Source organism: Triturus cristatus, chromosome 10, assembly GCF_964204655.1.
Source record: "Triturus cristatus chromosome 10, aTriCri1.1, whole genome shotgun sequence".
In the NCBI taxonomy this organism is placed as follows: domain Eukaryota; kingdom Metazoa; phylum Chordata; class Amphibia; order Caudata; family Salamandridae; genus Triturus; species Triturus cristatus.
Genome location: NC_140593.1, coordinates 540,695,255 through 540,723,002, shown reverse-complemented (window position 1 = coordinate 540,723,002; position 27,748 = coordinate 540,695,255). Strand labels below are relative to the sequence as shown.

The 27,748-nt window shown below is 45.7% G+C and overlaps 1 protein-coding gene across 1 annotated transcript in view; it reads right to left on the bottom strand.

Annotated features, from left to right (window-relative positions):
* Positions 1 to 27,748, bottom strand: part of XYLB (xylulokinase) — a 738,622-nt gene that overhangs the window by 691,423 nt on the left and 19,451 nt on the right. Inside the window, exon 3 of the mRNA XM_085632025.1 lies at positions 16,124 to 16,193. Within this exon, the coding sequence (XP_085488151.1) occupies positions 16,124 to 16,193 (70 nt within the window). The remainder of the gene's footprint in view (positions 1 to 16,123; positions 16,194 to 27,748) is intronic.

The following is a 27,748-nucleotide window of genomic DNA, read 5'->3' as shown; positions in this document are numbered from 1 at the left end:
AGATGGAGACTACATTAGGCGAAAGAGAGAGAAGGAACAAAATGAAAGACAATCATTGTAAAATAATATATAGTCGTTGTGGTATAACTTTATGTGTTTTGATATTATTGTGTATTTTATTGGCGTGTATAGGTTGGATTGTTTATGCTATGCAGCAAAAAGTTGTCCCTTCTTCTATTACTGTGCCTTCTTATTCTACTATCTCTCCGCATCTATTTCATACACTTCCTCAACATGAACTCGTTAGAAGAATCGAATATTACAATAATTCATTTATCCAGTTATTGCACCAACACCAATTAGTAATTAATACAACCGATTGTTGGGTGTGTGGACTAATGCCTCATACCACAGAAAAAGGAATGCCATATTTAGTCCTTCCGTTCTCTTATGAAGGTTCTGCTTGGGCTTATTTTGTAATTTTCTCTAACGCCTATCAAAGTCGATTTAGACGACCTGTCAGTTCTTATATTGGTGGACCAGATTTCAGTCATAGTTCATTGATAAAGGGAATGGTAGCTATGGCTAAAATCATGGAAAATAGTAAAATTTCTGTTGATGAAAGAAAAGCATATACTAATTGGAACGTCACTCATTATATCACTAGCCTTAGTGATAAGGTTAAACAGGGAAAATCTCCACCAATTTGGACTGTACCTCATCAAGGCAATTTCTGTTTGCAAATAAATGGCCAAACTACTGACACCGAACAGAGAAAAAGCTTTTGTTCCCATACTTACATCCTCTCATCTCAGAATTCGCCGCCGTTAGTGCCATCTCAGGGCACGTATTTCATCTGTCATGATAGAGCCTATACGTAGTTGCAGACTGATTTTTCTGGAACTTGCTGTATAGCTTTTCTTCTTCCCCCTACATACACTGCTTCTTCAAATTTTCATAAAAACAGATATGGCAGAGGAATTATTAATTCCAAAGACACAGCAGGACAAGAGAGAGGAAACTTCCTAAAAGGATTTCTTCCTTTTTGGGGTCATATGGCAAACAGCAGGAATATGAGACAACTGGTTGTAGAGACTACCATAGATATCACTGTAGGAGCTTTGAGTAATATTACAGCGGAACTACAGGCGGATCGTCTTATGACTTTACAGAACCGAGTTGCCTTAGATGTTATTCTTGCAGATCGTGGTGGAGTCTGTAAATTGATCAAATCAAGTTGCTGTATTTATATACCTGATGATGCCCCGACAGTATACCAGGCCATCTCTAAATTACATATAATCTCTGAGTCGATTCATCAAGATGAAGGAGATTGGTCGTTATTGGGATGGTTTTGGGGACTACTGTCCAAATGGGGTTGGAAAATGCTAATATTCCTTGGTATGGTTTTAGCCATCGTTTTCTCTTGTTGTCTTTGTATGCACTGTGGTCCCGCCATCTGCGACCTTTGTGCTACTGTGTGCATCCCAAAACCCAAGACATAAAGAACAGAGAATATTAGAATGATGTTACAGCAACAACTCGATGACCTCATGGCCATCGACATCGACTCAGATTAACGTGAGTCTGTGTATCTTGCCTGAGTTCTGGCAAAAGGAGGGTCTGAGGAAATGCGATTTTCGATCACGATCGTATTGAGCCTCCATTTTGTGCTCCGCCGCCATTTTGTGTTGCCCTCACTCAGGCAGCACGACGAACAAAGTCTTTTCTGCTTTTCCTGCAATATCGTGTCAAAATAGCCTTGTGCCTCTGTTTACAAAGCTGGTGTTAGAGACTGGCCGAGTACACTAATCTCTGTCTGGTTTTTCTAATCCCTGTCTCAACTATCTGTTGGTTCACACTATTCTCTCCTGACTTTATCTTATCTTCTGGCCTTCGCTGTCCTCTGCTCATATTCTCTCGTTTCACAACTGTCCTCCAAAACACACAAACGTATCTCGTCACCTGCAAGTCAGTTACAGACACGTTAATACCTTAACCTGTGGGGAGGGGTGGCAAACACAGTTGGAGGAGAGGTTTCTTCGGGTTACTCGATACTTTTGTTTTCCAATTCTTTCTATTGGCTCTGACTTACTTTCAGACTATTCCTATTGGTTTTTCATGTATGTTTTAGGTGTATCCTTCGTTAATGTATATGCCACCTATGTACTATAAAAGATTGTGCGCCACGGAGAACATACCGTGTGTCCTTCTAGGACAACTGTACTAGCTGCAGCTAATAAAATCTGATCTTTTACGCCGACAGAGTGTCCCCGTGTCTCTGTTAGCTGAAGAAGGAGAACCCAGGAGATTAAGGCATACCCTGCGCCGCCAGGCCCATAAGGTTTCTGGTTCTTCACATCCCCCCAGATACATGCCTCAAGTGGCGGCCGAACAATGGCTATCAGATCCTACTCCATTAGACGGCGCTATCTTTGCTGTTGGGGCTAGCCGCGTGGATACTCAGACCCAGATCACTACCACTGTTAAGCCGTGGCAAAATATTGTCACAAGAACCCGGGCCCCTATGCTGTACTCGCCCTTGCTTCCCTTGTCATACCACCCGAAGAAGCCGGTCCTACAGGAGGGAGTATTTAAGAAAACCCTAGCTAAACACGGAATTAAAACTTGGGGGGACCTCTACTTCCAGGGCAAATTCCGAACCTCGCAAAAGCTCTTCGCCGCGCTACCCCCCTCCCCCATGGACCTTATTTTTATATCCGTCTTCGGCAGGGATTCAAGGAACACACTCCTTCCTTCCCCCGTGAGCCACCAGAGCTCGCTATGCTTCGCCTTATACTAGCCGGGGATGCAGCACCTCATCTTGTTTCATCCCTTTATTACTCTCTGTACACCACTCAGTGCACTTTACTAAATACCTCCAAAGATAAATGGTCTGTAGAATCGCAGCTAAATATAACCGAGGAGCAGTGTACCTATTGCTGCGGGCAGACGGAGCACAGTACATCCAGTAGCCGCCTCCGGATCCTCCACTATAAATACTTACACCGTACATATTACACACCAGCTAAACTTTTTTGCTTTCAGCTGCATGATGATGATAAGTGTGATCGATGTGGGACTACAGGGGCTGACTTCCTTCACCTGGCATGGGACTGCGCTGTTGTGCAGGGGTACTGGCTCCAGGTCTTGGAAGCTCGGGAACAGATGACAATGCTACACCTCCCACATACTCCCCTTTTCACTCTCCTTGGTTATACCGCAACTATAGCAGTGACATACAGAAAATTCGTATCATTCAGTTTACTCCTTGCCAAACGGCGTATTGCATGCCGTTGGGGCCGAGGACGAGCACCTAAGTTTAAGTAATGGATCCAAGATATGGTATTCTGGCAGGACCAAATGTACACGTTTGCTGAACTGCTCCCACTGTCCTCCCGGCCCGAGACAATTGGGGACCCCTCACAACATATCTGCTCACACACCCTGTTGCTGATTCTGATGACACACAGCCTGACACTGTGGAAACTCCCTGTGCCCCCCAGACCTTTGACAGGTTGCTGCTCGACCCCCAACCCCCCCTCTTCTGAACTCGTTTAATGATTGAATATTGCTATCATGTGTATTATTTGGTTTTTCTCATTGTGTTACCTCTAATGCTGCAATGTATGGCTCATTCGCTCACCGTGTCTTACTGGCCCTCCGACCTTTTTTGCTGGTTTACTGCACCTGTCTCATCTATGCACCTGCAATGATACTCTGTCTGTATTTTTGTCTGCCTGTCTTGTATTTTTTGAAAAAGTATAAATAAAATAATAATAAAATAAAAAAAACTTTGACCAAAAACTATTTCAAAACCCAGATGACTAAATATTCATTCTCACATGATTCTGAGTCTTAGAATCCAGGAAGGTAGTTAAATGTCTTACTACATCTTCTGATTCATAGGACATGGCAGGCACATTACCAATTAATGTGAGTTATCAGTTGTTATTCTTTTTTTATGGTACAGTCATGTTTGTTACAGTATATGGGTACTGGAAGGTAGGTAAGCTTTATTGTACTGTTTTTTAAGACAATTATAAAAGTATTCGAAATTACTGGACTAGTTAAAACATACAATAAAATAGATTTTCGATTTTTCCTATCGGTCTAGTTCGTAAATAAGTATAAAAATTGCCATAGGACATGTAAAATACATCATTATAAAATACTCAAATAACAATATCTCAACGGGGAAAGCCGACATGCTGCACGGACACTCCCTCAATTTTCTAACCCCCAGCTTCGATCCCCCAAATTAAAAAACGAGCATAGGCAGTATAGATTACATCAATGGGGATTGGTTACATCACGATAATTCAAGAGAGTAAAGTTACGATACATCACAACTCTACAGTTAATTTCTGACATGTTTATAGAGTGATTATTCTCTTCAGTTTTTAGAATGCCAAATTGGGTAGAGCGCCCCACTATTTTCTCGTCTCAGCATCACCAACTGGAGGTTGAATACGGCTAGTGACTAACAGTCCACGTAGTATCTAGCATCACTTACTGTGGCCTATGTTAATCTGAAGCTGCCTCCAGCAGTTTTATTGCACACTGCATGTAATCGATAAACAGGCTGTAATTGCTTCCTGGCATGATCTTATCTGTAACTGTAAGAAAATCGGGAGCAACCAGTAACATCTCTGGGCCAACAATGGCTGAGAAATGCAGACAATGTGCATTAAGAACTCAAATGCAGACCCACAAAGTCTACAGGCCTGGTCTGTTGTACCAGTTATGCAACCATAACAATACTTTTTGAGAGGAATTATACTACTCCTCAGTCGTAATAACAGTTTTTTTTACATAATCCAAAAAACTCGGAATGCTGCCCACATTATAGTGTAGAGAAACAGTACTCATGAAGGTAAGTGTATTAACGGCTTAAATATTGAGATCTCTTGATATTAACTTTGCCAGTTTCATCAGGATTATACCTAGTATTAAGCAGGTAGGGCACTTTCCCAGAGATCCTGTACCTTCAAGGTTTCGATTGAAGCTCTCAAATATTTATGTCACTTTAGCTTTTCATCGGAAAAAAATTGTCAGATTGTATATTTCAGTGTTCCACTAGCTGCATCCTTCGCTTGTAATCCGTTTATCAAAAAGCGCACTTTTAGTATCAGGGTTTGTCTTGGTAAATCAAATTCTAATCGCAAACAAGACACTGGTGAGGAGTTTGGCAGGGCGAATACTGAGTGGTAGCCTTCATTTTGTGCCTGGTTCAGCCAAGTCTGAAGGCGGTCTCTATAGGTCAGTGCTCCATACATCAAGGACTACATAAGTATGCTATTGATTACCTTGCAGGTCACCGACAAGTTGGGGCCATTCATTTTTTGCAGCAGCTTGCAAAATGTTGATGTCAATGCTGAGCAGACACGTTTCTGTGATGTTGGGTGATCAGATTAGCTGGACCGTTTGTTGAGACACAAGCCAGATACTTGATCGTTCTTACTCTCTCCAGTTTCTTTTTTTACAGTGTTAGAAAAACCCCACTCCCACACCGGAAGGGTGGTAATGGGATTTTCCCGGACATACACTGTGGTAGCTTGGCTCGAGTGGTCAGGGGTCAGGCACCGTGCTAAGCATACGTCATACTCACACAATAACCATGCGTGCATCCGTTCCAAAAACGACACTACACCTTAAAAATTATACTGAAAATATATCTCTTTATCTTCTTTTCTCTTAGTTGCTGATTAAATAAATAATAATACAATCACAGTACACAAGGCTTTTCCTTAAAAAGTGCAGGTCAAATAAATAATAACACTTTACAGGTGCAATAAATAGGATCAGGTCAAATAAATACTGTGAGGCAATAAATACTGTGCAGGAATAAGTTAGCTCAGGACAATAAATACATCACAGGAATAACTTAGATAAATACAATAAATACAGTACCCTCAATAAATAATATCAGCCAACAATGACATTTGTAAAATCAGATCACATTTAAAATACTATGGGCTGATTTGGCCCAGTCACAGCTTGTGGTTAGGTGGATGGCCTGAGGGGTATACTCCCTGGCTTGGACAAGGCTGAGGCCTAAACTGAGGTAGATCAAGGGGGAATCTAGAGATCTGGCTCTCCCACACTACACAACCCCTCTGTATTAGTCTCAGCTCACCCCTGGCACAATCAAGCTGGTTCCAGCACCTCTCTAGCCCCTAGGATAGTCTCTCAGGGCTCCACAGGGCCTTAGGCGCCCTCTATTCCACTTACTGCCCTTTTTATGAAGCTCCGACGCCGCTGGAGTCGTGTCGACGCCGTGAGGCGGTTCCGGTTCGATGTCGGCGGCCTCGGCGCAATGTCAGTTCTTGACGACGCCGGTAGGCGGTTCCGGTTCGATGTCGGCGGCCTCGGCTCGATGTCGACCTCCGGTTCGATGACGTCGGGCAGTCTTGGCTCGATGTCGACTTCCGACGGCTCCGGTTCGATGTCGGCGGCCTCGGCTCGATGTCGACCTCCGGTTCGATGACGTCGGGCAGTCTTGGCTCGATGTCAACTTCCGACGGCTCCGGAGTGCGATCTCCACTCCCGACCTGCGGTGCTCCTTTCCTCAGGTTCCGGCGACTCCGGAGTGCGACCTCCACTCCCGACCTCCGGCACGATTCTCTTCAGGTTCCGGCGACTCCGGAGTGCGATCTCCACTCCCGACCTCCGGCACGCTTCACCTCGGTCTCCGGCGACTCCGGAGGGCGGACTTCACTCCCCCGTCGACGCCGCTCACTCGACCTCAGGTGTCTTCCTCCACGACCTCTGGTACTCTCCACGACCTCCGTCGGCGCCCCCTCTCGACCTCTGGCGGCTCCGGGTACGACGTCTGCTTCCCAGTCAGCGCCGCTTCTCCACCTCGGGCTCCAGGTCTCTAAGCTTCTCGACGTCGGACTTCAGGTAGTTACCAATAACCAGGTCAGGTACTTGCTGTTCTTTATTTTTAAGGCCTGTTCCTGCTGTCCAGGTCCTCAAGATGGTTTTTCTTGCTTTCTCCCACACAGGGCTCCAGGCTGGGCTCAGTCAGTAGGGACTAGTATCAAGGGTGGGTTTATGGACCCCACTCCAGGCACAAGTTTCCACCCCTGCTGCCTCACTCCTTCCTCCTTCAGGTTTCTCCTGCTCTCTCTTCACCAGTCAGGTGCCAACTGCCAGCTCCAACTGTCAACTCTGGCTTAGCTTCTCAACATTCCAAACCGCCTCCAACTGTCACAGGGTTCCAGAATGTTGCAGAAGGTTCTAGTAGGTTCCAGTGATGTCACAGGTGACAATGGGTGGCCCACCATTTTGTGCTCCAGGCCCTCAGACAGAAGTTCCAGGGGTAGATAAAATGGCTCCCTGAATCTGCATCAATACTAAAAAGTCTGGTGGTTCCCAAAAAGGAAAAAAATACTAACAGGGTTTGAGGCAAAAGTGGGACAAAATAAATAATGATGAGGAGGGACCACCCAAAGGGCTGACAGGTCTAACACGCGTCCCCCCCAGCTGAAAGTGGGGAGAGCTACCCAACCCCTTGGGAGTTCTCATCACTAAGGCGGAAATACCTTGAGAGACCGTCTGCATTGGCGTGGTCCACTCCAGGCCGATGTTCCACCTGAAAGTCCATTCCCTGTAGGGAAATAGACCACCTCAACAACTTGGGATTCTCCCCCTTCATCTGCATCAGCCAACGAAGGGGTCTGTGGTCGGTCTGAACCAGGAAGTGCGAGCCAAACAGGTATGGCCGCAACTTCTTCAGAGCCCATACCACTGCAAAGGCTTCATGCTCTATTGCACTCCACTTCTGTTCCCTGGGAAGTAGTCTCCGGGATAGGAAGACCACGGGTTGATCCAGACCCTCTTCATTGAGTTGCGATAACACTGCCCCAATGCCATGTTCTGATGCATCTGTCTGGACAATGAACTCCTTGGAAAAGTCTGGGGCCTTTAAGACCGGGGCCTCGCACATGGCTTGCTTCAGCTTCATGAAGGCCTGCTGACAAGCCTCCGTCCAGACTACCCGTCGAGGTTGTTTCTTGGACGTGAGCTCCGTGAGGGGGGCTACAATGGTTCCGTACCCCTTCACGAAGCGGCGGTAGTATCCCGTGAGGCCCAGAAAAGCTCGGACCTCAGTCTGTGTCTTGGGGGGTTCCCAGGCCATGATGGCCTCGACCTTCGCCTGGAGGGGTTGCACCGCTCCCCTACCCACCAAGTGTCCAAGGTACACTACCGACCCCTGCCCGATCTGGCACTTGCTGGCCTTGATCGTCAATCCAGCTTGTCTCAGGGCCTGGAGAACAGCTTGCAGGTGACGCAAGTGATCCTCCCAGCTGTTACTGAAGACGGCTATGTCATCCAGATAAGCAGCAGAGAAACTCTCCATTCCGGTGAGGATCCGGTTTACCAGGCGCTGAAACGTGGCAGGTGCGTTCTTGAGCCCAAAGGGCATCACACAGAACTGGTAGTGGCCATTGGGCGTGGAGAAGGCTGACCTTTCCCTTGGTCCATCAGTCAAAGAGATCTGCCAGTACCCAGAAGTAAGGTCAAAGGTACTTAGATATTGGGCAGCTCCCAGCCGGTCAATCAATTCATCCGCCCTAGGGATCGGATGAGCATCAGTTTTAGTTACTGAATTCAGTCCCCGGTAGTCCACACAGAACCTCAGTTCCGGTTGGGCACCCGGTGGTGCAGCTTTTGGTACTAGTACCACCGGACTGGACCAGGGGCTGCTAGAAGGTTCGATCACTCCTAGCTCCAGCATCTTAATGACTTCACTGTGAATGCTGGCCTTCACCTTGTCTGACATCCGGTAGATCTTGGACTTTACAGGTGGGCTGTCTCCTGTGTCCACGTCATGGACGCACAGGTGAGTCCTACCCGGGACAAGGGAGAACAACGAAGAGTACTGTCCCAGGACCTGGCGGCAGTCCTCCTGCTGTTCAGGAGTTAGAGATGGGGAGAGAATCACTCCCTCCACCGACCCATCCTTCTCTTGAGACGCAAACAAATCGGGGAGAGGCTCGCTTTCCGCGTCCTCTGCTCCGTCAGTCACCATCATCAAAATGACTTCGGGCCTCTCGTGGTGGGGTTTGAGGCGGTTGGCATGCAGCACCCGTAGGGGCTGACGAGGGGTTTTAAGATCCACCAAGTAGGTAGCCTTACCCTTCTTCTCCAACACCTCAAAGGGTCCTGACCAGCGATCCTGGAGGGCGCTAAGCTCTCCCGGTTCGATCACCCACACCTTCTGGCCAGGCTCCAACTCCACCGGGTGAGCGCTGTGGTCATACCACGCCTTCATTACTGCTTGGCTGGCCTCCAAGTTGTCAGAAGCTTGCTTCCACAACTTAGCCATTTGGCTCCGGAAGGCCAGCATGTAGCTCACCACATCCTGGGGAAGCTTTCTGGGAGTTCTTTCCCATCCGTCTCTCACCAGGTTGAGAGGTCCACGTACAGGGTGCCCATACAAAAGCTCGAAGGGGCTGAAGCCCACTCCCTTCTATGGCACTTCCCTGTAGGAAAACAATAAACAGGGTAGGAGGACGTCCCATTTCCTCCGCAGGCTTTCAGGCAGACTTCTGATCATGCCTTTCAAGGTTTTGTTGAACCTCTCCACCAGACCATTGGTCTGGGGGTGGTAAGGAGTGGTGAACCGGTATGTCACTCCACACTCCTTCCACATCGCCCGCATGTACGCTGTCATGAAGTTGGTCCCCCTGTCGGACACAACTTCCTTGGGAAAACCCACTCGGGTAAAGATTCCCATCAGGGCCCTAGCCACAACAGGTGCTGTAATGGTCCTCAGAGGTATTGCCTCTGGGTACCGTGTGGCATGATCCACCAAAACCAGGATAAACCTGTGACCAGCTGACGTTGGCGGATCTAACAGACCCACAATGTCGATGCCCACCCTTTCAAAGGGGGTGCTAACGACAGGAAGTGGTTCCAGGGGAGCTTTCAGCTTCACCCCTGTTTTCCCACTGGCTTGGCAAGACACACATGTCCGGCAGTAGGTATCGGACGACACTTTCATTTGAGGCCAATAAAAGTGTGGGACAAGACGGGCGAAGGTCTTGTCTTGCCCCAGGTGTCCTGCCAAGGGGATCTCGTGAGCCAACTCCAGAAGGAAGGCTCGATAACGTTGAGGGACTACCAAGGCTCGTGACGATCCATGTAGGGGTGCCTTGGGTTCACTGTAGAGGAGGTCATCCTCCCAGTAAACACTGTAGTTCCCTTCAACGTTCCCTGCTGCCTGGGCTGCGGCCTGACGCCTCAGCCCCTCAAGGGTAGGGCACTCCCTCTGGCCCTGGCAGAATTCCTCCCTGGACGGGCCTCCCTCCACGTGCCACTCGGCCGGGAGGGGTAGGTCCTCCAGTTTGGTGACATCCCCCACCGCAGACTCCTGGTCCACCACCTCCGGTGGCCTATCCGTCCTACGGGGTGTGGACGCCGAGGCAGGCTCCTCCTGTCCTCGGTTCTTCCCTTGACTGGCAGCTGGCTGGGCCTTTGTTCCAGGCTCCAGCCTGAACGAACTCCCTCTCCGGGTAGTCGCGGACCTTGTGCTCACACAGGCCCAGTCAGGTGTACCCAGCATCTCAGTATGAGTCCGGTATTCCACCTCCTTCCAAGCATTGTGCTCCATGTCATTCCCCAGTAGACAATCGACTGGCACGGCAGGGCTTACGGCAACTCGAAGTGAACCTGCAACCCCCTCCCATTCAAAGGGAACCTCGGCCACCGGATAGTGGCCTGTTAGTCATACTGGCTCCTGTGTCTCTCAGAGCCTCCCCTCTTTGGCCGTTGATGGTGACCCACTGCCCATACTTTACGATATTTGCGGGCACCTGGATCTTAGGAACCATCTCCCGTTCTCCCAGGGACACTAAAGTTACACCCGCCCACTCCCTTCCCTTAGTTAAGGGCATCTCCTCCCCGAGCACTGCACTAGCTACTCCGGGGGTCTTTCCTCCAATGGGAGAGGGTGGTCGTTTCGGGCACTTCGCATCTCCCTTGTAGTGTCCAACGCCACCGCACTCGTAGCAATGGACAACCCTTGGCTGCTGACTCTGGCCAGGATTAGGGTTTCTGGGTGGGTTAGCCCTAGGGGTGAATCCTGTTCCCTTTCCTTGGAAATTATTTTGGGGGCCTTTGGAGAACTCCTTTTTCTTTTCCCCTCCCTATTTCTTCTGGGGGGCGCCCTGTCCGGCCTTTTGAGTATCCCCTCCAGTCCCCCTTGTGGACACCCGGGTACTAGCCCAAATGTCCGCCTCCTCAGCAAGCTTCCGGGGATTGGTCAGCTTGCTATCCACCAGGTGTTGACGCAGTTCAGGGAAACATTTTTCGAGCAGGTGTTCCTTCAGTACTAAATCAAACAACCCCTCGTAGTTCCTCACTTCACTGCCCTGAATCCAACCCTCTAGTGCCTTCTTTGCATAGTCCAGGAAGTCCACCCAATTCTGTGTGCCCAGTTTGTGACTACCCCGGAACTTCTGTCTGTACTTTTCGGGTGTTAGTCCAAACTTTCTTATGAGCGCCACCTTCATGGTGGGGTAGTGGGTCTGCTCATCCTCCTCTAGGGCCAATAATGCATCCCTACCAGCTGGAGGCATGTACTTGTACAATCCCCCTCCCCAGTACTTCTCTGGAACCCCATGGGCCCTTAACGAGACCTCATAGGCCGCTAGCCACTTGGCGATATCGTCACCCACTCCATAGCTAGCTACTATGTCCTTTGGCAGGTAGGGTTTGGGTTCCCTGGTGATTTCTTGGTCTTTGCTGCCACCATTAGGAACAGGGTGTGCCCTAGCTCTTAGGATCCGAAGATCTATCTCTTTCAGCCTTAACTCATGAGCCATCCTCTGTTCCTCCTTCTCTTTCTCCAGCCTTGCTAAGTCCCATGTGAGCTGTCTTTTCTCCCTCCGGTCTGTTAACTCTATTTCAGACAAGCCCCCGCTAGAGGCACTGCTGCCCTTCCTGGAAAGTGTCCTGGGCCCCGCTAACAGGTTCCCCACCTCAGGTTGGTACAAACCAGCTCCCTCACTGTCGGGCTCTCTATCCCTGTCCTCCTCCTCAGCCTTGCTTTCTCGTCGTGCCTCCCCCCAAGCCCTTAAGCTGGTTTGGAGTGCACCCTTCTTTGCTCCTGGGGGACAATACACCCCCTCCCGCTGACAAAACTCCCTGAGTTGGGCCACAGTGTAGGTTTCCAGGTCTTCTAGCACAAACTCCATTTTGCCCACTCAGGTCAGAAGACAGGTTTTTACAGAAGCAATGCAGGGGGGTACCTTTTATAATACCTCCTCCCACCACCAGAGTAAATTTGGAAAAAACAAAAACTCACAATTAGGAAGGCCGCTTTGAGAAAACTCCAGGTGTAGGCCTATGGACTACCCACAATTATTGTCGAGTATACGTAGGCACAGCTCAATCCCACCACTGAACACCAATTATGTTAGAAAAACCCCACTCCCACACCGGAAGGGTGGTAATGAGATTTTCCCGGACATACACTGTGGTAGCTTGGCTCGAGTGGTCAGGGGTCAGGCACCGTGCTAAGCATACGTCATACCCACACAATAACCATGCGTGCATCCGTTCCAAAAACGACACTACACCTTAAAAATTATACTGAAAATATATCTCTTTATCTTCTTTTCTCTTAGTTGCTGATTAAATAAATAATAATACAATCACAGTACACAAGGCTTTTCCTTAAAAAGTGCAGGTCAAATAAATAATAACACTTTACAGGTGCAATAAATAGGATCAGGTCAAATAAATACTGTGAGGCAATAAATACTGTGCAGGAATAAGTTAGCTCAGGACAATAAATACATCACAGGAATAACTTAGATAAATACAATAAATACAGTACCCTCAATAAATAATATCAGCCAACAATGACATTTGTAAAATCAGATCACATTTAAAATACTATGGGCTGATTTGGCCCAGTCACAGCTTGTGGTTAGGTGGATGGCCTGAGGGGTATACTCCCTGGCTTGGAAAAGGCTGAGGCCTAAACTGAGGTAGATCAAGGGGGAATCTAGAGATCTGGCTCTCCCACACTACACAACCCCTCTGTATTAGTCTCAGCTCACCCCTGGCACAATCAAGCTGGTTCCAGCACCTCTCTAGCCCCTAGGATAGTCTCTCAGGACTCCACAGGGCCTTAGGCGCCCTCTATTCCACTTACTGCCCTTTTTATGAAGCTCCGACGCCGCTGGAGTCGTGTCGACGCCGTGAGGCGGTTCCGGTTCGATGTCGGCGGCCTCGGCGCAATGTCAGTTCTTGACGACGCCGGTAGGCGGTTCCGGTTCGATGTCGGCGGCCTCGGCTCGATGTCGACCTCCGGTTCGATGACGTCGGGCAGTCTTGGCTCGATGTCGACTTCCGACGGCTCCGGTTCGATGTCGGCGGCCTCGGCTCGATGTCGACCTCCGGTTCGATGACGTCGGGCAGTCTTGGCTCGATGTCAACTTCCGACGGCTCCGGAGTGCGATCTCCACTCCCGACCTGCGGTGCTCCTTTCCTCAGGTTCCGGCGACTCCGGAGTGCGACCTCCACTCCCGACCTCCGGCACGATTCTCTTCAGGTTCCGGCGACTCCGGAGTGCGATCTCCACTCCCGACCTCCGGCACGCTTCACCTCGGTCTCCGGCGACTCCGGAGGGCGGACTTCACTCCCCCGTCGACGCCGCTCACTCGACCTCAGGTGTCTTCCTCCACGACCTCTGGTACTCTCCACGACCTCCGTCGGCGCCCCCTCTCGACCTCTGGCGGCTCCGGGTACGACGTCTGCTTCCCAGTCAGCGCCGCTTCTCCACCTCGGGCTCCAGGTCTCTAAGCTTCTTGACGTCGGACTTCAGGTAGTTACCAGTAACCAGGTCAGGTACTTGCTGTTCTTTATTTTTAAGGCCTGTTCCTGCTGTCCAGGTCCTCAAGATGGTTTTTCTTGCTTTCTCCCACACAGGGCTCCAGGCTGGGCTCAGTCAGTAGGGACTAGTTTCAAGGGTGGGTTTATGGACCCCACTCCAGGCACAAGTTTCCACCCCTGCTGCCTCACTCCTTCCTCCTTCAGGTTTCTGCTGCTCTCTCTTCACCAGTCATGTGCCAACTGCCAGCTCCAACTGTCAACTCTGGCTTAGCTTCTCAACATTCCAAACCGCCTCCAACTGTCACAGGGTTCCAGAATGTTGCAGAAGGTTCTAGTAGGTTCCAGTGATGTCACAGGTGACAATGGGTGGCCCACCATTTTGTGCTCCAGGCCCTCAGACAGAAGTTCCAGGGGTAGATAAAATGGCTCCCTGAATCTGCATCAATACTAAAAAGTCTGGTGGTTCCCAAAAAGGAAAAAAATACTAACAGGGTTTGAGGCAAAAGTGGGACAAAATAAATAATGATGAGGAGGGACCACCCAAAGGGCTGACAGGTCTAACATACAGATACCAGGCCCCTTTGTTATAGAGCTTCCAAATTATTACTAAGTTCTTACTTTTGGTGTTGTTAATTTGAATATTATTAATCTTACTATAAACCTCCAGAGCACTCAGGTAATGTTGAAGACCGATCGGCTTATTGTCAAATAATGGCATCATCGGCATATTGAAGAAGTTGAATTTTCAGGCCTGCCAATCTCGGTGGAAATGCTTGTGCTCATTCTAGGTATTCATTAATATGGGCTAGGTACAGGTTGAAGAGTAAAGGAGCGAGGATGCAGCCTTGCTTCACCCCTCTTGATGTTTCAATTGTATCCGTCGTAACCCAGTTGGATGTAATTGGTATCTGCACTCATGTTTGTGAGGAGAGACTGCTGATGCAATTTAACTGGCGCCGGCAATCCCCAATTTTGCAGCTTAACCCACAATAGACCTCTGTTCACACAGTCAAAGCAGTGGCAAAATCTATGAATATTGCACAGGAGGAGCACCATTTTCCACTGCTGCTTCCGGCAGGGCAGCCGCTGTTATCGAATTACCATCAGTCCGTTTTTAAGTATATACTCATGTGACCGTGATTTACTAATATATATTTTTTATGTTCTGAGAAACGGTCTTGTTTGTTACAGTCTTTGGATTCTAACACGGGTAACTCCTAATATCACTCAAATATACTGATAATTGTGAAAGTGATTTAAAGAACTCCAAAGTTTTAATCATGAGGTCATCATAAGGATGGTACATTATATCTTTGTATTCTCTGGACTGGGCATAGTTGTTGTGGCACACAGGTTTTACTAAAGGCAATTAAGAATTCAGTCCTAAGTCTTCATTGAACTGGTGAGTTTTGTATGAAGAAGAATGTTGATCCATTAAATTGCTTACTCAACATTTGTTACATTTATATATATCACTTGAACCTCACTCTATCCTTATTTTAATAGTTTTAAGTAATCACACAATAAAACGTATCATTATGTAAATGACTACATTATTAATTATCACTCCTATATAATTTGAGATCCATGTATCAAGTGAAGTTTGTTATAATATATTAAAAACGGTCTTGTTTTGAACACATTACTCAATTACGAACAATACATGTTCATACATGTACATAGTACACTCAACATAAGGTGTCTGCACGGTAGAGGAGCAAGAGTTCTAAGGGCACTCAGTTAGGTAGTGAAACACAGCGATTATTGCTGTGCAATTAGCCACCCCGTCCACCTGACCTGGCGCCACTGCCCCTGCTGCCTTGTTGATAATGACGCCCCTGAATACACAAATTTGCATTTTCGAGCAAGTTCAAAAGTTGTAAAATAAAGTTTTCTATTTACAACCCCTTTCCAGAATCCTCACTACTATACATCAAAGAACAAGACAAACACAAACCCAAATAATACAACACAAGAGTAAATGCAGTTCTCAGGGGCTAGAGTCACCTATGCAGACTTGCAACGTTCAACCCGAGAAACTGCTTAAAGATATGTCTTCCATTAGGTATGGTTCTTCTACTTTATGTTTCTGAAACTCCAGTCTTTTGGAGGTTACATTGCTTTTGACTCTTGTTTTCCTTATTACCCTATAGAAAATGTAATAGTAGAAAACCAACCTTTTGATGACATGTTATATTATCTCTCCAGTCCAAATTTGCTGATTTAACAACTCAGTTGTATTAAACAAGTTTTCTTTTTTAAAGAGCCAGTACTGTTTCTATAGCGCTCCCATTTAAACCCATCCCAATTTAGTAAAACAAATGCTAACCTTGATCCACATTAGCACAGGAGAGGTCACTGTCAATTTGTCTTCATGGATGTGAACACCACCTTGAGTTCTGCAGGACAAAAAGAACCAACTTCATAGGAGGAACGTAAAATATTATAACAACATCAGTGAATGAGGGGTTGACTGTGATCCAAACCAGGGCAAGTCTAACCCAGGTAGGAGGAATGAACAGATGGGGGTTGTACTTGTGAAGTCTACCACATAGGCAAATCTATTACATTTCTGAGACTTACTACAGTTAAGGACCTAAATATCAATTAATTGGGATATATGATCCAATATCAATCACAACTAAAGTGTGAGATTAGAGGACCAATGGTGATTTTTGATACTCTACACTTCAATAGTTGCACAATTTTAGTCTCAGTAAACCAATTCAATATCAATGGAGACTCCACTTTAATAAATTCATACGGCCATGGAGTCGTGCAAGACAGATACCAGAATCCATTAAAGTACAAAGATCGTTAGAAAGAGATCAGGTCTGCTCATTAGTTTCTAAAATGATAAATAATAGATTGAAAAGAAGCATGAGGCTTGCTGTGTAAAAGGAATGTAAAAGTAGGGCAACATTTTGGGCAACTGGCACATTAGCGGTCCCTTTTGGCTGATTCGAACAGGCACAGTTTTTAATCCTTAGTGGGCCTGATTGAAAATTAGACGTACAGGTGTAATGGTAGAATTGTAAGTGAATTTACTGTTAAAGTGTTGTAAATCCACACCAGTGCAATGCACTCACAAGTAAAAGCCCATGCAATGGGGAATTTCTGCATGGGACTTATTGTTCCAGTTGCAATACCTCACGGAATTCCAAATTCTAAGGGGATTTAATGCATACGTTTTCCCTCCTGCTCTGAGCTGATGGAAAAATATATGGAGAGACTTGTCAGCAGGGTGGGAAGGGAGGTGAACTGGGGAGTAGGGGAGGGAAAAGGAAAGTTTTTCTGGTAAGCAGGAACATTGAATTTTCCTGTAAAAAAAAGGGGAACGAGGCCTGGCTGCTACTGCAAGGGGGACATTCTGGCATGGCTGGGGGATCCGCTGGCAGTAGCTGGGGACTATGTGTCCCATACCACCCTGCACCTGGCCATGCCTTGATCCTGCACTATATAGTGCCGACATTCTCCTGCTGTGTAGTGACATGCGAGGGGCTACACCCTGATTAAGTGTGAGCCTGTCCTGCGTTCATTAGCGTCAAGAAGAGGCAGGGCAAGGCCACCCCACACCCACACGGTCCTTCCTGGGGGAACTGGTGAGTTGGTCTCGGTATATTAATTTTGACTATTTGACAGATTAAAGGGGGACATTCTCATTTCATTGACCGGTGGGAAGTTCTAAGACACTGCTCTTATTCTCCAGACTGCCTTACTTACCCAAATGTTCTTAAGTGTGTGGTGCTGCGGTGCATCAACAATGAGACTCTTCGCCTCTTGTTTTTAATGTGATTTTACATTATTTGAAAAATAGTTTTCCTCGCTGTGTGATTTTTGGCTGGCATGTTATCTGTAATTGTTTGTGCCATGAAGGATCTGTTTCTGCTGATCACCCCACAGTGGTCTATTTTTGTTTGTATTAATGTGTTTTAGTGTCTTGTCTGTTTTCGGTCTCAATGAAGTCCTGAAAGTAATAATGGGGGAAGGGAAAGAGGAGGCAATTAATGTGACGGATAAATACCCCAGGACAAACATAATTTTGTCTTTCTAAACTAATTCAGTGTGCGCAATCATGGAGGATATCTCTGTTGTGGAAGAGCAACTTATCCAAACTCAACAGGTCTCAGACTTTTCCACATTAATGGCAGAACATACCCAAATGGCCTTGTCATTGTCCCGTCAGGCCTGACACAGTTCCCCGTACACTGCTATACTCACCTTGACCCAGAGATTCAGGATAAACTTCCGACTACTGACCTGCAAGGTCACTGGGGAACTCGCAGAACAGCCAAAGCTAGTGGGAAGGGTGAAGGAGTCAGGACGTAAACAAACTACGGGAATATCTCTACAAGATCAAAGTTCAGTCAAACAAAAAGCAAGCTGAGGGAAAAGGGGTCCCCATTAGCAGTACTGGAGAAATTTGTCTCACAGGAACTCCTCCAAAAGATGGAAAGCAATATTTTAGTTGTTCTTGATGCCCTTTGCACAAGAGTTGCTAAATTGGAAGAAATGGCTATCGGGACACTATTGTGATGAGTTGCAAGCCTCTGTTCAGAAGGGACTGCCCTTAGTAGTTTTCTCCTTAGACCATACCATTATTTTTATAGCAACTATATCGTAAGTAACAAAGTCAGTCCTTATTCCAGCAAGTTTGAGGCGCTCAGGCCCACGAATAGTAGTTTTAATGACCCTAGTCTTCCCTTGCAAACTCCTATGCCCCTTCAGGCACCATCTACAAGGGTCCCAAATGGGACAGAAGTAGGCTACTCCACCTTGAACTGCCAAGAAAGACACCAATAGGCCGGTAGTTGGAGGAATGATGTGCACGTTCCAGCTGGAATTCCCCTGTGTTCTACATCTAGTGATGTCATCATGCTACTCCCTCCAGCATGTACACTGTATGTCCTAGTTCTGGCTAAAGTACCACCATTAAAACATGCTGAACTGGAATCTTACAGCCAAGCCAAAAATAAGGTGTTTACTGGCTAGTAGGGAGGTTTTGTAACCTTAATAGTCAGAGGTTGTTTGAAGAAATAATTATGATCAGAAGATTAGGCTGGATTGAGAATACTCCCAAGGCGATCGAAGGGGACTGCATTGTGGTTAACTTTGTTAATTCCCATTGGCTAGGCTCTATTTTGAGGGAGTCCTTGTTTAATCTTGGTGCTTTCCACTTGGTTTTTACTGCAAACCTCCTTTTTGGGGGAGTGGGGGGCTAGTCAGAGGGAGACTAACTTGGCTTCTAGGCGGGTGTTTGTTACCACTTTTCCTCAGCCACAGAGACAGCCTATCTCTTTGAGCAATTGTTATGAGCCCCTAAGTGGGTTGAACGAGCAAGATTGATTGGGAACCAGAATTGTTAATATGGCTCTGGTTAGTACAAGTATGACTTCTAGGGTCCTGAAAGTCTTGACTTGGAATTTACAAGGGTCCAGGGAAAATCAGGGGACCCTAGGTTGATCAGTTTTCTCAGATTGCCATGAGATTATCAACCTACCAAAAACCTGGGATTTAAAAGGGGAACTACATTTATATGGATATGTATCTTTTAGTGTGAAGGGAATTCCATATTCAAGTGGTCGAGCAAGAGGGGGGCTTATTACGCTTGTCAAGTTAGACCTAGATTGTAACCCCAAAGCTATTCCCTCTAATTCCCAATTTTTTATAGGAATACTGTTGTCTTTTGATCACCATTTTAGCATTCTCTGCACCAATATTTATAATCCTATTCATGGGAAACAGAATTCAGACGTTCTGGTTGAACTAGGAAAGTTTCCAGATGCTTTGTTTCTTTCCGGCCACACACATCATGTTGTGTTGATTCTATCAGGGGACTTTAACCTCCACCATTGTCGAGATTGTTATCTGTATGATCCCAAGGATTCAGAGGGTTTTCCATCTGACCAGGGCCATGTCAAGCACACAGCTCAAGGGGATATCCTAAATGACCTGGCTGCAAACTTTAACTTAGCGAATTTGCTTTGTAAAAGATCCCTTGAGCGGGCGGAGGGTGTTCTAACTTTTAAGGGTCCTGGGTCGGGATCTATTATTGATTATGTCCTTGGGTCTAAGGTTTTTTTTCCTCTTTGCTAAGTTTTTTATCAGAATGGAATGTATACAGCGATCACAACCCTCTGGTCACTACTTTTTTATGGGGAAAAAGCAACTGGGCATAAGCGTCCTTCACAAAACCTTAGTTACCATCAAACATAAGGGGCGTAGGCTCAAATGGGCTAATGTCATATAGAGGTATTTAAGGCAGATATGATACAGAAGTGTCAGAAGGATCTTTGGACCTGCTTAGATGAAGAGGCCTTAGTCACCCATATTCTTATAGTCATTGATTTTATCTGTGAATATATAAATCTAGCCCTCACCAAGCCAGGGGTGACAGTTCCCCCAAGCCATGTAGATGGTTTGAGAAGAATTGCTCTAGGACTAAGAAGGAGGAGCTCCTGATGTCATTAAAAAGTATAACACCGGATAGTGCAGAGGTCAAAGGGTATAGATCAGCCTATAAAACTGCACTCACTAGTAGGAAAGAGCATCTAAAGAATGAATTGTGGAATGACTTAGTGATAGTCAGTACATTGAAGAATAGCACCAAGTATTGGGGGTTAAGCATCACTCCTTTTTAAAGGAAACCATCTTTCTGATCAGAAGGCCACTGTGTTTGCTCAATCAAGCCTGGGTAAACTGTTTTTAAGCCCACTCTGACTGTGAGTGACCTGAGACTTCGCCTTACTCCACCCCCAGGGTTGATACGCTTATAATCCATTGGGATGAAGTGAAAGAGGCAATTTTATCTTTGCCCTGGGCAATGCACCTGGAGCTAATGGGCTTCTAGGTGATTTGTTGAAGTTGCTAGTGGACTTATGGGCCCCTATCATTACACTCCACGTAAATGCGGCCATTAAATGCCCTCCCCTACAAGATTGGAGACGATCGGTAATAGTGCCTGCATACAAAACAAGCATTGGCATAGCCAATAGGTCTCGCCTTTGGGACCTTATAAGTGTTTAGCCATGCAACAGTTGTTGTTGCACCAAGGATATTGTGCTGCATAACTAAATACTTATAAGGTCCCAAAAACGAGACCTATTGGCTATGTCAATGCTTGAGCGACCTACTTGGGACACCAAGCAAGACATACCGAGGGGAGTGAGAGGCCTTCTTAGTATGGGAGCAATTTTGTGGGTGGATGCACCTTTAAATGTAGAACATTTCTTGGTGGAAACCTCCCATTGCCTTCTCCATACTGTCAGCAACGGTTTATCAAAAAAGTTTAGACAGGTTACTAAAAGATAGTACATTTGTATTCGAATAGGCTAACGATCCATTTAGCAACCTTGAGCAGGGGACTAGGCATTGAGCAACTAGGGATTTGCCCTTCTGACAAAGGAGAGGGAACTGCAAGGGGCCAGATGGCAAGACAAATGGCAGCACCCGTGCTTTAGCTTAAACATCTTAAGCTAAAGTCGGGTGCCGAGATGGCTTCAACAGTAAAGAATTATCTATTTCTTTACTTTTGAAGCAATCGCAGCACCCGACTTTAGCCTAAGATGTTTAAGCTAAAGCATGGGTGCCACCATTAACAGAATGACTCACGGAGAACATCAAAGCGGCCGCGAAAGTGATCGCGATCAAACATCAAAGCGGCCGCGAAAGCAAAAGTAATAGCCATCAAGCGTGGCGCGCGCAACCGCGCACATGCACTGTAGCTCTAGGCTGGCCTGGTAACACTTTTTGGAGCCCTCACGAAAAGTCTCGCCAGACTAGCGCATGTGCTGGGTCAGGCGAGACCTAAAAAGGAGATAGAGCAGACCCTGCCTGTTACAGTTCAAGCTCTCTAGTTTATGTTGAAGTTAAGATGATATGGAGTGTCATCCTGGAGTAATTGGCCAGCTGGGCCAATGAGAATGATATCCTGCCCGATATACAATATGGGTTTAGGCTCGGAAGGGGCACGGTCGAGCAGAACTTAAATTTAGATTTTTTTTACAACAGATTTTATTTGGTTTTGCCAGTGATATAACCCATCAGGGTTGCAAACATACATAATATATTGCAGGATGAATTATACTGTTTTACATCTGGAATTTTGATACCAAACAGAAAAGATAAAGAAGAACAAAAAACACTCACAGATACACATGGAGCCCCAGCCACCAATCCCAATCTTCCGACATACAGGGTAAGATCTTATATAGGCATGGTCCCATACTTTCTTGTAGCAGCACTCATATCACAACTACATTTATATATTTTGAATTCCAAATACACTCGGGCCCGAAGGGGCTTACTACATTTGGCTTTTATGGACCTCTGACCAGCAACTGATAAACCAGAAACAAGCTTTGGGATGAGCTGGGGTCCATGGGGTTGATCAGGCACTTGTCACCTTTAAGAGACCTTCACAATGGGCTGATGAGGGTGGTTGGCTAGGGTTCTAATGTTCTAATCTTTAAATTTAAAAAGAGGTGTTAGGCAGGGTCGCATCCTCGCGCTATTCTTATTTATCATGTACATTAACCAGCTGGAGGAAGTGCTATCAAATATTGGCCCTGATCTTCCTCGAGTTGGTGGGAGAGCGATTCCAGTGCTTTGATATGCCGATGATATGGTTATAATCAATTGTACAGCAGGAGCCTTCAATTAATATAAGGTTCATTTATTGCTTTTATGGACAGCTTGGAACTAGCTAAAATATATATTTTTTTTAAATCATATTTTATGTGGTAGGTCCCAAGAACACAAAAACATGTCGTTTTTCAGCCCAGGTTCAGTCCTTAACCAGAGTAGAAATGATTGCCTACTTGGGGCTGTTACTTAATTCTGCTCTTAGCTGGAAACCTTCAATTGAGAGAAATGTGGGAATTTTACCAAGGGCCCTTTCTGGACTACATGATTTTGCTAGCTGTCTTGGGTACAGACCTCCAAAGCTCCTGATAGACATGTGGGTACACAACTAATGAAAATGTACAGATGACTGAACATAGCTTCTTGAGGAATGTGCTGGCTGTGGGAAAGGGAATTCCTGTGAAATTATACATGAAGAAGTGGGGTTGTCTTTTATCACAGATTTGATTTGCCTTCGACCGCTTTTACTTTGGTGTTCTGTGTGGTAAAAGGAGGAATTACAATTAAACAGCCTATTGTTCAGGACTGTTTGTCATTGGATAATGTAACTCAGAACCGAAGGTTGCAATATATTAAGACACCATTTAATGAATATGGGTGACCAGGTTTATTTTCCGATACCAGGGGCTATGTGAACAAGCATTGGCATAGCCAATAGGTCTCGCCTTTGGGACCTTATAAGTATTTAGCCATGCAACAGTTGCATAACTAAATACTTATAAGGTCCCAAAAGCTAGACCTATTGGCTATGCCAAGCGGCCGTGGGGCAGTGAAAGTGATCGCGATCAAACATTAAAGCGGCCCCGCGGACGCGAAAGTGAAAGTAATCGCGGTAAAGCGTGGCGCGCGCGCCCGCGCACATGCACTGCAGCTCTAGGCTGGCCTGGTAGCACTTTTTGGAGCCCTCTCAATAAGTCTCGCCAGACCAGCGCATGCGCTGGGTCAGGCGAGACCTAAAAATGATCTTGCCTGGGTTAAGCAGCTTTTTCCCAGAAGGTGGCAGCAGAACAGGAGAGCTCTGCTTTACTCAAGCAGTCAATACACAAGTTTGTAATGGTTAAATCTGTCAGTGGGCTCGAGCCTTATCTCCTGTTAAACATGTCTATTTATCATCGCCTTTTGACATATTTTAGATTGAATATGTTCCAGCAGCTAATATTTCAGAAAGAGGTTTGGTTTAAACCATCTAAACTGCCTTCCTGCAGCTATGATAGCATTTTAATCTGCAGTACTATGCATATATTACTAATTTACCCTAAATTCTCTACTATTCATCACAAATATCTAAGGCCCCTTTTGATATCTTTAGATTTTAGACAGATCAGACCAGCATATCTTTATTTACAGCATTTAACTAATCCTAAACTGTGTTTTTTTGTTTCTCACTTCCTGACTGGTGTTATCAATGTAAGTAACTAGCCTTGTGACCCCAGGTTTTAGCCCTAGTTACTGTTTTATTTGGCAATTGGCTGTCCCAGTGTTTCTGCTAGTTTCCTAATATAAATCATTTGTTTATGTATTTTCAATTCATGTATTTTTTTGTTTATTTCTCTGTGTGTTGTTATGGATGCTATGCTGTTGCTATGACTTTGACATGTATACTTGTATAAGTTTTATCGAAAATCTAATAAAGTGTTATTGTTTCATTGATTACTGCAGTCAAAGCCTTATGCAATTTTTCTGGCCATAATTGCCTGCCAGAAAAATTGGGTATGGTTCTCCCACACTCCGAAAAATCAAGTGTGGAGAAACCTAAACAATCTGAATCAGGAATAGCGAAATTCCACACGGTGCTTTCGCTCTGCCTGACTCGGAATCCCTGCCTATGTGGTCAAAGGTGGTTATACAGATACCAGATGGGTAGGAACTGTTATTTATATATAGGATTTAGTAACTCTTAAACAAAAGGGAATATTTTTGATTGGCACTACAGTTAGATGAATTGGGTTTCACGTCGAAAAATATCCCAGTAACTGGAAATAGAAAAGGAAACAAGGGGCAGCGCAAGGAATCTTTTCATCCTCAAAATTCTGTGCTGTGTAAATTGACAGTGATATCTTTGTAATTCACAGTGGCAACATTGTGATTCCTTGCTTATTGAGATGAAAAGGGAAGGCAAGTGGTTAAAGCCCCTTCTTTGCAATTTACAAGTAAATGTATCAATCAGGTATAAATTTATTTAAGTTACTTAAAACCATAATCGTTTCACGTGCAATAAGAACAAATTCATAACAGAAGACTCTACGGTGGCCTGCGCCATTAAAACAGCATTCGTTTTACATATGATATAAACAAATTAATGATAAGAGCATCTACAGTGACCTGTCCTATTTAAACAAAAAAATAACCGCCTTATATTAAAAAACCGGCATTCAAGTGGGTTAGAATGAATGAACATGCCAACAAATAAAAGGAGAGCAAAGTAAACTGGAATTCTGTTATCGCAGTTTAAGTTGTTTCACATTGAATTTTAAACAATGTGCTGGGGAACGTAAAACGTGATCGTCTTTACAGCTGTTGAGTGCAACGTCAGAAAGTGTATATCTGGCATAACAGCCTTCTCCTAGCAAGCCTTTTGTAGCAACAGCCCCGAGCATAAGATAGTTAAAACAAAGCTAAGCAGTATGCAGCAAAGAGAGCGGGTCTGGTGACTTTGTGTGGCTGGTGGAGCGCCTTTCTATATGCATCTTAGCAGTGGCGGCTGGCATGTCGTGAGGGTATAAGGGCGGGAGGGAAACAAAATAAGTTAAGCATCCCAAAAAAAATGCACTTACCTTCCTTTGATCCTGGCACGACATCCTTGCTCGAGTCCAGACAGGCAAGTAGCCTCCAACATGGCGGGACCAGGAAGCTGTAGTAACCAACCCTGGTGCTGCTTTCATGCAGCATGAAAGAAGCGCCAGGATTGCAGGGAGCGGCCTCTCTCGCCGCTCCCGAGGGCACTGGAGCCCTATGCAGTCTCTATCCCAGCTGTCTTAAGATAGCTGGATTAGAGAGGTTTAAACTACGCATGTCTGGCCCGCCGTCGCAAGACGGCCGGCCAAAAAGACATGCGTAGTTTAAACCTAGTGCCTTGCCTGCCCATCACTGCTTTCTGCTGCTGCAGGACTGGCAGCAGCAGAACCCGGAATGCCCTCCCCAATCCTGACGTTTGGCTCAGGACCGGGTTTGTAAAAATAAAATGTTAATAAATGAAGTTTATTACTATTTTATTTTTCCATATTTGGGGGCAATTTGGTTAGTGGGGCAAAGCACCTCTGCCATAATAGAGGAGCCGTCCCTGCTTTTTAGAGGTGTAATGCTTGCGCTCCATTAGTTAGGAAACATAGTTGCATCTATAGACAACGTTATCCTATGTTACAAGTGATATATATAATTTGTATTGGCACTGGAGAGATGAGACAACGGTCCCATCGACTATTCACAGGATACTCTGATGCTTATGTGTGAAGTGCTACTTTTTTGGTCACATTATCCAGACTTTGCCGTTGTGAGTAGAGAGATGTGGATCTACTGTCCCTAGCAGGCCTCAATCTCTGCTTTAGAAGCTGTTCCCAAGCAATCAAAGAATGTAACCGACCTCAAGAATAATAATAAGCTAAGAGTCCTGCGACTTCTCGCATATGTCCTCTTGGAGAGTTGCCAAAACCAAACATTCAGCACAACACAGACGGGGCGATTCACAAAGGTAAGTTATACTTGTGAGAGATTTGAACATATTGGGCCAGATGTACCACTGTTTTTTTGAGGTCGCAAACAGGAAATTGGCCCGTTTGCGACCACAAAAAAGGGTCCTGGCATGTACAAACGGTATTTTGCAAGTCGGTGACTTGCAAAATAGCGGTTGTGACTCACTATTAGGAAGGGGCGTGTCTTACTAATAGCGAGTCACAATGGAATGTACCATTGTTTTGCAATCGCATGTTCGGTCGCAAAACACTCGCAGTTCACCATCTACTTCAAGTAGGTGGTAAGCCACTTGCAAAAGGGAAGGTGTCCCCAGGGTACCCCTTTCACTTTGTGAATGGATGAGAAAACACTTTTTTAAGAGCAGGCAGTGGTCCCAGGGACCACTGCCTGTCCTTAAAAAAGAAACAGAAATGTTTTGTTTTTCTTTTTTAAATGCATCCCGTTCTCCTGTAAGGAAAACGGGATGCATTTAAAAAATAAATAAAAAACAGCTTTATTTAAAAAGCAGTCACAGACATGGGGGTCTGCTGACCCCAACAGGCCACCATCCCTGGGAGTGCTAGCCATTCCTAATGAGGTTGCAAATGCACCTGCCTCATAAATATCAATGAGGCTTGCAATTTGCGACCCCATTAGGAATCGCAAACATTGTCAGAGACATTGTTGTAAATTCCAATTTGCGAGTCGCATACTGCGAATCGCAAAAAGACACAATTTGCGACTCGCAAATTGGAAGGGTCGTACATCTGGCCTCTAGTGTTAAAGTATGAGAAAAAACCTTGCACAGAGTATATATTATTTGCTGCAGCTAGTGTAGATGTCTCAATGCAAAGATGTGTATTTAAGATATTAAACTTGTCTTTAGATATTTACTATGCACCAGCATATGTCAGCATTCACACAGTAGCCATCAGCACCCAGCAGACCGCTGAGTCACAGTGGTGATAGCCAATGTTTAATCCCATCTTCCTATTCCCAGGTCTACTCCTAACCAACATATTAATCTTGTGCATGGTTGGCTGTGGAATACAGGGCAGTATGGAAAAGTATATATCTCCCTTTGGATCCAGAATTCAGGTTAGCGCATTTTGACAGAAATCTTCCCACTACTGAAGGTGGAGAGTGCCCGAAGTGTATGGCCATACAAGGGAATGGGTGAAGAACTGCATAAACAACCTATCCAGTGAAAGACCTTGTTACAGTGAGGCTGCTTCTTTGTATGAGCTACTTGATATGGGTCAGCATCACCCTTATTGCTATTTTGGAACCTTTACACCATTCGTGCATAGAGATACCACAGAAGTGAGAGAGTATAAATGTTATTAGTCCAAAGATACTGACCCTCCCAACCCCTCACTTCCTGGATTTAGAGATAAGAAGGAGACTGTGAAACATAACCATACCACTAGCTAAACAAACCAAATTTCCCAAGTGAAGAGGAATGTTTTCAACAATAAGAATCTGTTGATAATAGAAAGCTAATCTCCCCCTAGTTGCTTTGTGGGAGGGGCTATTCCGAGTAGGGTAAGTGAAGGGGCGAATAATAAGGAAAGGAGGCAGTCCTCTGTGGAAAAAATATTAGTGGCCAAAAAAAACAAAAAAGACAAAGAAGGCTATGGAA